Source organism: Saimiri boliviensis, chromosome 11 (assembly GCF_048565385.1).
Source record: "Saimiri boliviensis isolate mSaiBol1 chromosome 11, mSaiBol1.pri, whole genome shotgun sequence".
Lineage (NCBI taxonomy): Eukaryota > Metazoa > Chordata > Mammalia > Primates > Cebidae > Saimiri > Saimiri boliviensis.
Window position 1 is genome coordinate 68,340,416 of NC_133459.1, and position 13,266 is coordinate 68,353,681.

Sequence of the window (13,266 nt, forward strand, 5' to 3'; positions counted from 1 at the left end):
ATTGCTTATAATGATATAATACATCGAAGCATATGATTTTGTTTAATACAGTTTGATTAGAAGGGAACTAGAAATAGGTTTAAAAACCACATTTTTGTCAGGTGCAGTGGCTCATACCTGTAATCCTAATGCTTTGGAAGGCAGAGGCAGGAGGATTGCTTGAGACCAGGAGTTCAAGACCAGCCTAAGCAACATAGCAGACCCCATAACTACAAAGAATTAAAAATTAACCAGGCGTGATGACACACACATGTAGTTCCAGCTACTCAAGAGGCTGAGGCAGGAGGATCCCTCAAGCCCAGGAGGTTGAGGCTGCAGTGAACTCTGATAGCCACCTCACTCCAACCTAGGTTACAGGATGAGGGCCCATTGTTAAATTTTCTTTTAAAATATGGTTGTATATGCCAGATTTTGGCTGCATATTATTATACATTTAGTTTTGTACATAATATACAAAGTTCTTACACTGAAAACGAATAAAAATATTGAGGACATACTTTTTGAAAATCAAAAAAAGTATTTTGAGTATTTAGCAAAACATGAAAACCAATAAAACAAATTAAGTTTTTTAGGGTGACTCTATCCCTTCATAGTTTAGCTAATAGAAAAGTAATATTCATTAAGTGTCTTTATTGTGTCATTTAAATCATACAGCAACCCTGCAAGATATCTGTCGTTGACAGGTGTTCAATAACTTATTTGAGTTCTTCTGTTGTCAACCTAAATAACAAACAGAGAGACACTTGAAAAGAAAATGATGTTTATTTGGGAATAGAGCATTCAAATGGGAATACATGTGCCATAGTAAACTATGTATGTATTCAAGAAGGTAAAGAAAGGCAGTGGTTTTTAAAGGGAAAAATGAGGATTATGTAACTACTTTTAGATAATTATCCTTGGCTACAAAGATCAATAGCAAGGTTAATGCCAGTCCAAGACTGGACAGCCAATTGCTGGGCAGATGTCCCAACAGAAGTGCTTTTTATGTAAGGTTGCAATGGCTTTTGTGTAAGGTTGTGTTTTTGCAGTCTTTTGTGATAGTTTTTTTTATTTTTTTATCAAGTATACAAGTATGAGACCCCTGTCTTCATGGCCTTACCTGGCTCTATTGCCATGTTGTTTGGTTTGGTTTGGTTTGGTTTGGTTTAACAATTGATTAGGCATTCCACTTGATTATGACAACTTCCACACCATTACACAATACTGATTCTCTGGAGCAAATTTTGCTGTTAGTATCATATTCATTACATTTTCTAATTATTTATTTATTTATTTGGAAAATGTGTACCAAATGCCTGTTGTGTACAAAGTATTGTGCCAAGCAAGGTAAACAATGCAATATGAATGTAACCAAGTTCCTGCCTTTATACAGTCCTGGAAATAGATAACACCCAAATTCCACAACAGGAACCAAAGCAGGAAGAGACAAAGAGCTGAATATCAAACATTTGATAAAATGAACCCCAGCCTGTCATTTAAGAGCAAGCTCTTTACCAAAATAGAGGCCAGCCTGGCTACAAAGAGCCCCCTGAAAATTAAGGGTTGATTTTGCAGTTATTCTTTTTGTGGCAAAAGTAAAGGAATGTGGCTTGTTGGGAAATTGGCTTGCAAATCAAGGTAGGAAATTCATTTGTTGGAGATGATCATTTGACATATTTGATAAAAAGAAAGCAAGCATTTAAAAATCAGAGCAGATAGATAAATTTATTCAGATTTACTATTTATTATCACTTCCACACCTGAGTTTCTTTTCAAATAATTCAGTCTTCAATTTAGTCTATTCTATCTTGCCATATCTTTGATGAGCCTTAATTCATGAGAAATTCAAGCTGCAATACATGTGTTTACTTAACACAGAAGAGAAATTCTTATTTATGTTTTGTCTGCACTGGTTTTTTTAAATACTAGATAAAACTTACTAAGACTTCCAAACTTTTTCACATTTACAAAACCAATGTAAATATTTCATGTGAACTCTAAGAACTGAAAGTCTATAATTCAGGATTTTGAAAGAAAAGATTTTTCAATGGCTTGGCATAGAGTCAATGTACTATTGATTTTGGAGTATACTCAGCCCTAAATATATCCCAATAATTAATGAGAGTACTCTTATCAGATTAAAATTTGAAATAAGAATTCTAGTTAGTTAATGCGAAGCACAATTATGATTATCTGAGATTCCTCCTCCTTCTCATAATCCCTGGAAATCAGGATTGAACAACATGAAGGCTTGTTCTTATAGCACTAATTTGGTTGCTGCACTATTTAGTTTTCCCTCATTCTAAGAGGTGTAGGCATTCAAAGTCCAAGATACCAATGTACTAATATTTCTCTAAAATACAAAATTTATGTGTACTGGTCCTTTAAAAAGGCTTATTCCTGGGGTGGTGAATTTAAATCAATCAGAAATCACATACCCATATCTCTAAACCGATTTTTTTATAAGAGTTTAAAAAGATTTGTGCTGTCCTCCCTGTTGGATAATCCCACCAACCCTGTGGTCAAGCCTTCTCTGAAGCTGGTTTTTAAGCTTAGAGCTTTGGATAGTAAGAATGCAATAGAATTTCTAGGAGAATTACATAATCTGGACTGTTTCTGCAATATAAACATCCATAACTGTGGGGAATCCATGAGCCCCACACATTGGGTGCCAGAATGTTGGGAGCCAGCCTTACGTCACCTGTGGGTACCCAGAGTTCAGTGGTGACAAAGGAATGTGAAAAAGACAGATTAAGAGAGACAGTGGGACCAGGGGGCCATCACTTCTTACTCATAGAGACAGTGAAGGCCCCAAGCTCTGATCATGCACACTATTTATTGATTACAATCACTTTGATCTAGAGAGTAGGGGTGGAGTGATGGTGTAGTAAATCAGTGAGGTGGAAGTGAATCAGTGAGCCGGAACTGGTGTATCATCCTAAGGATTGATAACAGTGGTGGTTTGGGAGTTTCACAAAACAAGAACATGTGGTTATCTTTAGCTTATTATCTATGTACAGTTGATAGAACTCAGACCTTACAAGGAGCCTGTAAGTCTGGCTATGTCATAGTGCTATGAAGGGGTTTTACGTCCTTGAGCACAACGTTTATGGTAACAGAGGTCACCCTGCACCAGAACATGAGGCATGGAGAGGCCTTCCTCCTCAGAGGCCTCTGCGGCCTTCCGCAGTTTGTTGTTCCTTGTTTATGTGTTACTCATAACCAATGTGTGTAGGCACTCTGTAAGTCCTTTCTCCTTTGCTGCTTTTCCCAACACAGAACTTTTCCATTTAGCAAAACATTTACCAGAAGATAATCAAACATAAATCCAGGAAAGGAGAGAGGAAATACAGAAACAAAGCGTGTTTTACAATAGATTGATGAGCTATAATTGCAAAGCTCTACTTTTTGTTGGAATTGCAAATACTATTTTCATTAATCCTCAGTCTTTTCATGTCTAAATCATGAAAAGAGACAATTGAAAAACATTTTGTGGCACAGAAGATAACAAATAAAATTAAAATAAGGAGGGTTATCTTCTGGAAATAACAATTACAGTAAAATGTTCCTTCATACTTTTAAATCATCTAAAGCTAGAAACTCATTAATTACATATTTTTGAAGCATTAAATTTTCAGGATATCTTTTTCCCTTTTTAGTTTGTTTTCTTGGTAACTTCATTTCAACTTAATAAGCCATTTATTTCTCACTTTTTATTAGGTTGCAGTTTCCTCAAAAATGTACACATTTTATTCAAACCATGATAGTGTGTTTATATAAAACATATAGGTAGACAAATGTGGCAATAAATTTTAATTTTTTTAATTTAGTATTCTTCAAATCATCTTTTGCATTTATAGTATGCATATATTTATTAACATGATATACCTGTAAATCATATGCATTTATTTTTTCAAAGCATCATGGGGTTTATACCCCTCAATGAACATTGCCATATTACCAGCCTTCATTTCCTCAGCCTCTTCTTCTTCTCTTCAAACACACCCCCAAAAAACAAACACAAAACTCCATTAGTTGAAATATTGTGATTCTTGTGGTCTTTATTTTAACTGGAGAAGCCCTATATAAATATAGTAACATAGTTGTTGAATTCCCTGCCTGAACTATCCAAGATGTAAGCCTGATAGCCATATTCATGTTAACTAATACGATGTCAATTCATTTTGCTCTTCTGTCGTAATAATGAAAGCAGAAGGCTCTCTGGAATTGAAATTCATTATATCGTCTCCTTCCACTCAAACTCCCTTTGCCTTTCCCTTTGTCAGTGCCTTTCACTGGCTATAGGCCTATATAATGCTCTATAATCAAGAAATATCTCAATTACTATTAAAAAGTGAATTAATTTAATGAATCTAAAATATTAATTACAAGCTCACAACATCCAAGGAAACAAATTGTATCAAGATACAGAGATTTAACAACTGGCAAAAATTCCTACCTAGCCACTATCTGTATGATCTTGATATTTCATGTAATCTCTCTGATTCTCATGTTTTCAATTTTCAAAATATTAGGGCTAAGTAAGCAAGGGAAATAAGTTTTTTCCTCTGATATTTTCTCTTTTTATTCTTTAATAAAAATTACATGTTTTTAATTCAAGGAAGTAAAGTGAAACAATATTAATAGCAGTGAGCACTTGACGTATATTAACCCATTTGATCTTTAATAAGCTTTCTAAAATAACTCTTTTAGTGTCCTTCTGATATTTTAAAGCCACTCCCAGGCAGCACCTAGTTGTGATTTTTTTAAACAGGCCTCTTAAATTTCACCAAAGCTCTGATTTAGATCCAAATTATGTCTGAGAACCAGAATTACAGATTCAGTCCTAATGTTCATTTGACTTGGTGATCTAATTTGCCAATCTGCTTATTTCTTTCTGGGAGATCAGCTCTATTTATGTGTTTTTAATGATCTCTCATTTATACTGACAAAGCATGAAAACTAAAGGTGTGTACTTTAAAGGTATATTAAAATCTAAGTTTTAGGCCGGGCATGGTGGCTCAAGCCTGTAATCCCAGCACTTTGGGAGGCCGAGGCGGGTGGATCACGAGGTCAGGAGATTGAGACCATCCTGGTCAACATGGTGAAACCCATCTCTACTAAAAATATAAAAAAATTAGCTGGGCATGGTGGTGTGTGCCTGTAATCCCAGCTACTCAGGAGGCTGAGGCAGGAGAATTGCCTGAACCCGGGAGGTGGAGGTTGCGGTGAGCCGAGATCGCGCCATTGCACTCCAGCCTGGGTAACAAGAGTGAAACTCCGTCTCAAAAAAAAAAAAAAAAAAAAATCTAAGTTTTAGAAGGGATCTCGCTGGCACTGAATCAGAACCTGAACTGTGGTTCTCAACATCTTGAGGCCTGGTTTATTAGAAACAGATCCACATTTAAGCTCAGAATTAATCCAGCTCTTTCTTTTTTCTACTTCTTTCTCTGTGTTGCACACACACACAGAATAGTGTTAATTGGTGTCACTAGAAGAGATGTGATTCTCTTGGGTTTCCTATTGCCCTTATAAGCACTCTACCTTGGTGCTTCTTCAGGATGACTCTTTCCCAGATCACTTCCTGTCTGGGTTCTCAGGAGCCCAGGGTGTCTTATACCCTTCCCTAAATGCAGTGATACCCATGGGAATCTCTATCTTTTACTTCAGCCATCCAGCTAGAGCCACCTTCATCTGGAAGGAAGGATTGGTACTGTTTCAACTTTCCCTGCCTCACCTCAGACAGATTTTCTTAGATACATGGGTCAACAACAAACACTATCTTTCAGTTCTGATACACACTGCCAAGACTGCAACTACATCCTGTTTCCCCAGTTAGATTTCCCTTCTTTCACAATACTCCCTTTGAAACTCATTTAAGGCTGAATCTCTCAGCATTCCATCTGTTAATACTAAAGTGCAATAAAACCCAGCCTCTGTTGCTGATGCTACCACCTTGACCTCCTTCCTGACTCCACACTCTGATTTCCAAATAGGCGATAAACGGTTCCCTTGCATGTGTTAGTACCACAAACTCCATTGTCTTCCTATCTTAAGTCTGCTATTCCTCTAGGTTTTCATTTTCAGTTAATGGCATCACAGCTTGATCCTTGGGTTTTTTTCTTACACCCTTGTCTAATCAGTTACCAAAGTTATAGGTCCTACCTACTAACAGTTTCATTCTTTTTAATCTATTTCCTCTCAAGTCTCCTAGCATTGCCCTAGCAAATAAGCTAACGTCCTACTTTTTTTCTACTTTCAAGAAAGCTCACCTATGGCCACAACAAGCAAATTAAGCCAGAGTTGAAACTGTAATAAAAATGGAGATTCAGAATTTCTGTAAATTTTTAATTTAGGACTAAATCTTATTTCTATCAATATTTTTAGAATAAGTTAAATTACACCTGATATCTAAATGGGAATCACAGCTCAGCAACTACCGTAAAGAACAGAATTATGTTTGGAGGTGATATAGCAACCATTATTTTAAGAGAAAAATGTTCATTATTTTATCATGGCCAGTGAAATGTTAGCCCAAATCACATGACATGATTGTGGTCGTATTATTTTGGTGAAGTAATGAGAGAAATAAGAAGAAGGAGTATTATGGTGTCAGGTGATTCAGCCCTAGCCCTTTCCCTGGTTGTTTGACCTCAGACAAGTTGTTTGATCTCTTTAAAATTAAGGTCTTTCATTTATAAAATAACGGGATTAGTCTAAACCAGGAGTTTTCACACCAGGCTTTCATGAGCACAGTGGGTCGGAAGGTATTGGCAAGTAAGCTGGTTCTCTGGGTGCAATCTTTCTTCCACCTCTCTCCCTTTCTCTGTCTCTCTCTCAAAAAGAGCTGTTTAAATGTTCTACATATTGGGCTATCTCTCTTTCTTTTGAAGAAAATATTTTTTGAACTCATGCCTTGTTTAAAAAAAAAATAGCTCCTCTACGTAAGTTTATTTTTATGGTTGCTTCCCACACTAAAGCCTATGTTCTCAATTCACAGGTTTTTGTTTTTTATTTCTTAGAAAAATGATTCCACACAGATACCGTTTTAGAACGCTTTACTCTGCACATACTGTTACAGAATTTGTATGAAAAAAGACAACTGTTCACATACTGAGGACTGGAGGAGACTCTAGGAATGAGACAGCACAAGGACCATGGTCCTTTGGGAATCGTATTTGTTCTATGCCCCAGAGAAACAGCAAAGAGAAGCTGTCCCTCTCTTCTTTGCCCTCCTCTGAGCTACTCTAGGACTTTGTTTCCCTCTTCAGATAGTAATTCAGTTCAGCATACATGTGCTGAGGGCTCATTCTACATAAGACACTTTATGTTAATTTTAGTTATGTGCATGACTTATTTGCACGTAAGGAATGGCGTTCCTGAACGGCCGCTTCTTTGATTGGAGCCTACTTGTTTCATCTCTTTCTTACTTCCCATCCCGGTGCCGAGCACAATGCCTACAGAAGTGAGTACAAAACAGACATTCTTTGATTGGAAAAAATGCCAAAGTAATCATATTGAGAGTAGACTTCTTTGAAGATCTTTCATGATAAAAGTACCACTCAAAATTAACAGCTATGATTGATTTTCTAAGTTTTATACCACTTTTGCCCTTAACACTGATATTTTTTTGACATTGATATTATGTCAGGTATGATGATGAAGAATATCCCATTCATGGCCTCCAAATCTTAGAAAATTTTTTATTTCTAAAACTGTGAGATATTTAAATTTTGAACAATTCCCTGAAAATTCTCAGTGGATTTTTAAGTCATTGCAATTCTAGGTTTGAGTCAGCAAATAGAGAAATCTGAATACTCAGAAAGTCATTATTATGATTTGACATTCAAGAACTCCATTGTTAAAGTTCAATTTTAATTTCACAATGAAGGTATAACTTCTGGTCAAATTGAAGGCATTAAGGTACACAGTGCATCCCTCAAAGCTACAGTGGAATTAAAATTTATTTCATTCAAGTTCGCTATGTTCCTGATGTCTGAAACAGGTGAAAAGTAGAAAAAAGAATATACCATATGCTGTATTCTTTACTCTCTATCACCAACTGATCAGAAATAACACAAATGTAACTTCATTGTCTGATTTTTAGTATAACACAGAGCAAGAAATTTGAGCTGTGTAACACACCCAAAGTTCTACACGACTACTGTTTTCTGACACTGAAATAGCCAATGCCAACTTCTATAGGCATTTTCATTTGTTAAATGTTGCTAAGGAATGCATTTAAGGTTTCTTTAATTTAAAGCAAATTTATACTTTTAATTACATGAATTTCCAAGAATTTGTATTCCGTCACCTAGTGTTTTTTTTTACTGGCAGATTTACTGTGGTTTACAGATGCAATATTTTGGAATCTTCTTTACCACATCATTAGTCAATTAATTTTAGTGAACTAGTGATAAGATATACTGTATCAGATAACTTTCATCTAAGTTTTAAAGGTTGTATGGTATTTCTAGAGATATGCTGCTTTAAATTTGAAAAAGCTAAAGTCAGTGAAAGAGTTAAAGAATTAAATGATTGGTTATTTTAAATATTAATCATATTTTAAGAAAGCATACAAATAGTAAAAAAACAAAGGCAATGTGTGCTCAAAATAAGTACCAGTCCCTTGAAAATTGAAAAAGTCAACCAGTGAACTGGCTCTATTGCCTGTACTCAGCCAAACTGTCAACTTGACTGACTCTTTTCTGAATCAACTGAGTCTCAAACAGCAAGGAAAACAGTTACATAACTGTCAGTCATTCAGTTGCCAAGATTTATTTCTATCAAGTTTCAAGGTTGTATTTTATTTTGCCTTTATGGCAGTGAAGGCTTATGGGATACATTTCTTTCTGTATTAATAATAACAATCATTCCAATCAAGACAATCTACAACTTAATGTAGAGAAACTCAAGTACCCATGACACTCACTACAGAGAACAATGTACATTTTGTGACATAGATATCCCATAATAGACAGATGGAACTCTGAAATTATAACCTTAGGCTATGTTTAAACTGAGTATCAGTTGCTTATATCTATTATTCTTAACCAGAAGACAGCAGGCATGTCCTCTGTTACTAATGTCAGTGTGTTTTATCCCCAGGAACACATCCCTTAGGTATACTGGATTGCATTGAGAACCACTGGTATAGATAATAAGTATACTTGCATTTAGCAATAAGGGAAATGAAAAATATTTCTTTAATATAAAAATGTATAAACCAAGAACTTCCTAGTGAGTCAAAATAAGATTTAAATTTACAATAAGTGTCCAGTCACGTTTGGCATGATTGAAATATTTGGTCATGCTGATGAGTTTATATTAGTGTTCAGATAATTGTAAGGTTAAGGGCCATATGCCCATTTCCAAATCACTACAATCAGCCCCTGCAAAAACAAATCGGAACAACGACAATGGAACTGAACTACATTACCAGTACATCTATCTGTTATTTACCAGGGTACCTTTATGATTAGCACAGTGGCAAAGACATACTGGGTACTTCATAAGTATTTGTTGAATCAATAAATTGGGTTGAATCTGGATGAAATTAGTTACTTCCATAATTGCGATTCCATTGTGAATTATAAAAACTGATAACTTTTTGTTGCTCAGTGCTTCCATGAATTTCATGAATAGAAACAACGATACAGTGATAATAGTTTGCATTGATTGACCTGTTTTATTTGTGTATTTACAGGCAAATGGACACAGTTTTGTACATATGGAACATGAAAAAGCTGTATTACTACTGAAGAGTTTCCAGAACACAGTAGACCTAGTTATTCAACGTGAGCTTACTGTCTAAATATTTTTTATAAATAGTGAAGATACGTCTAGCCAGACCTAATGTTCAAAAATAAATTTATACATAGAAACAAATTTTGCCAATTGCTGGACCAATGGCAAACATTAGTGCCAAATGTATAATACTATATGTTAGCACTGGTCATCCTTAACAATGTTAACTCTATAAATATGATGTTCATGTGGTTATGTATTAGTTTTAATTGTCAGCCTCTGGCTGTGCATTGGTGCAGTTTTGTTTCTGTTTCTGTTTTTGTTTTTAATCAAATAAGTTTCTTCTCAAAGTGGATTTCATATAATTTCGGAGCACGGAAGCACACACAAGCTCTTTATGAATTCTGCTCTCCATCAGAAACACTGCCTCAAAGTTGTATATGCCTTTATATAGAAGATACAAATATAAAGAATTGTAATTCCCATGAAATATTTCTAGCACAAGGTATATGTTGGCATATATACAAAAAGAATATAGAGAAAAACAATATTTTCATAAACTAAACATCTCAGATAGAGAAAAAATATATCTTAAAATAAGACTTTACTATATTGAATCTTTTTCAATAAAAATTACATGATAATGCCTTATGAAAGTAACTGTACATATGGTATAAAGTGTTTATATTTGGTTCCATATTCATTTGCTAAATTCTCATAACACAGAGTGAAATATTTCATAAATTAGCCATTTATCTCTGGGACCCGAATAAAAATAGGATGAACTAATTTGTTCAATGCCTTTAGCTAATTACAATCCATGCAGCATTTAGAAACAGACTAAAGGTCATTGTAGTTAAGTCTTTTTCACCACAAATTTAAGCAGTGGATGATGGGTGGCAGGAAAGGTATTGCTTTATTTCTTTCAAGTTTATGTTGATTATAAACTGTAGCCCCTGTGATTTCTTTACTTGTAAATGTGGAATTTATTTGTGTGTTGCTTAATCTAATTTGCTACTTTTAAATTATTTAAAATGAGTTTCAGAAATTGATAAAATTTATCATTAAGAAAGACTGCTGTTAGAAAGTAATGGTGGGTGATTTTAAATCCTTGGTATTTAAATATGAAACTTCAAATATAATTTCTCAGAGCTGTGGTTTACCTGTATTATTAATTTAAATGGCTGTTCTTCTGAGCAGAAATAGATAAAATACTTTCTTTTCCAAAAACTGTTTCAAGGTATGTAAAATCCTGAATGCTTTCTCACTGGAGAGAAAGACAAGAATGGTTAACATAGAATTATTTACTTTTCCATTGAAACTATTTTCCTGTATAAATGATCAAAATTTATTTTATAATCCTTCAAAATATTTATCTTTCATATTAGTCATGAGTTTGATTACAATATCAATTTGAAATTCTGCGATAATTCCCAGAGTTGTTTGCATGCATTCTCTTTTATCATTTCACATGATTCTTTTGTTATATAATGAATTACTTTACCTGCTAGTGTTTCAGGTATTGTATGAGAATTTTCACAGTAGTATCACTTATCGATGTCACCAAAGCTCTGAGAATAATATTTGTAAGTTAATTGTTTTATGGGGACATTGAAAATACTGTATTTTTGTAGGGTCTATTAAAATGAGTGTCACTTATTAGAAGTACAGTGGTATTTTTTGGCAATAGAATTTGTCACTTGAAGGCAAATAATACTTCACTTTATAGATGATGCACTAATTTTGATGTTGCTTTATGTCAGGGTGACATTATACCATGATTTTATAGGGTTCGATAATTAGCTAATGATTAAATGATTGGCCTATTTAATATGTTTCCCAGAAGTAACTTTTAAACGCATTTTAATACATTGAGAGTTTCAGGTGAGAAATGTCTTTCAGAGCCTAATTTTCTTTGTTGAAAACTCATGTCAAGCCACCATGTCCAGATGTCATAGGATGATCATCATTAATCAAGATAGAGGCCTTTACTAGCCTCATAAGATTACTTAAAGAAAAAACAAACTCATGGCTGTAGTTTGGTGGCAAGGAAACATCTGAAATCATCCCATCAGTTTTTCTTAATCTTTTATGGGAGGAGAGGGAGAAGAGCCAGATATATACCTGCCCCAGTCTTTTTCTTATGTCAGGTTTCTGCATCAAACCCAGGGCTTCAGGAGATCCTTCTGAGGTAAACAACTGAGAGGATCATGATCCTCATAAACACCTCTGCCACTCCTGATGTGACAACATTGTCCTGAGCCACTGCTTTAGTACTTCCTGTGCTGCAGTTCAGAAATGAGGAAAAGAGAGAAGGGATCCCTGACCAACTGGAAAAGTTATCTGATATGCCAAAGCACCTCACTGTCAGTTGTACTACCTTGTTGCATACTGAGAGCAGGCAGGTAATAATGAAAAGAGGCAGGCCAGGTGCGGTGGCTCACACTTGTAATCCCTGCATTTTGGGAAGCCAAGGCAGGTGGATCACTTGAGGTCAGTTTAAGAGCAGCCTGGCCAACATGGTGAAACACTGTCTCTACTAAAAGTACAAAAATTAGCTGGGCATGGTGGCGGGCACCTGTAATCCCAGCTATTCGGGAGGCTGAGGAGTGAGAATCAATCGCTTGACTCAGGAGGCGAAGGTTGCAATGAGCTGAGATCATGCAACTGCACTCCAGCCTGGGCAACAGAGTGAAACTCTGTCCCAAAAAAAAAAAAAAAAGATTTTTTTTTTTTAAGTAGAAAAGAGGCAATATTTTTTAGGTTTACAGACTAGAATTACTAAGTACCTGAGGGGGATAAACCTAACAGATTCTATAGGTGATGAAAACTAATTATACATTGATTTTTGATTATTGACTTTTTGCAGTAACTGGTTTTACTGCCTGAAATTAAAAACTGGTTCATTTTAACAATAAAAAAAAAAAAAAGTCAAGGGCCTTTAAAAAAAAAAAAAAAAGAAAAGTCAGTAAAAACAAAAGGACTGGAATTCATGATGTCTCCAATAGCCTCTACCTCTTGGTCTTCAATTTTTATTGGACTCTTTCTGCCAAGGCAACTGTTTATATGTGATAAGTCAGTAAGATCTAATGGGGCCGGGCGCGGTGGCTCATGCCTGTAATCCCAGCACTTTGGGAGGCCGAGGCGGGTGGATCACGAGGTCAAGAGATCGAGACCATCCTGGTCAACATGGAGAAACCCCGTCTCTACTAAAAATGCAAAAAATTAGCCAGACGTGGTGGCACATGCCTGTAATCCCAGCCACTTGGGAGGCTGAGACAGGAGAATTGCTTGAACCCAGGAGGCAGAGGTTGTGGTGAGCCGAGAATGTGCCATTGCACTCCAGCCTGGGTAACAAGAGCGAAACTCCATCTCAAAAAAAAAAAAAAAATGATCTAATGGAGGAGACTGAGAATGATTAGAGGTGGAAAGAACAAGTGATGAAAATTACTAGTAGAACTGCTGTAAATTTTGCAAGACAAATAGACATTAGTGGACAATCTTTTTAACTATTTACAAGGCTTATAATGTTTTGTCATA

The 13,266-nt window shown here is 35.4% G+C and overlaps 1 protein-coding gene across 6 annotated transcripts in view; it reads left to right on the forward strand.

The window, feature by feature from the left end:
• LRRC7 (leucine rich repeat containing 7) overlaps positions 1-12,690 on the forward strand; it is a 565,757-nt gene extending 553,067 nt beyond the window's left edge. For 5 of the 6 annotated variants that reach the window (XM_039474488.2, XM_074381000.1, XM_074381001.1 and 2 more), the window contains one exon: positions 9,686-12,690. In XM_039474488.2, the coding sequence (XP_039330422.1) occupies positions 9,686-9,793 (108 nt within the window). In that variant the 3' untranslated portion in view covers positions 9,794-12,690. The remainder of the gene's footprint in view (positions 1-9,685) is intronic. The other variant, XM_074381003.1, reaches the window with a different exon arrangement.
• The last annotated feature ends 576 nt before the right edge of the window (positions 12,691-13,266 follow it).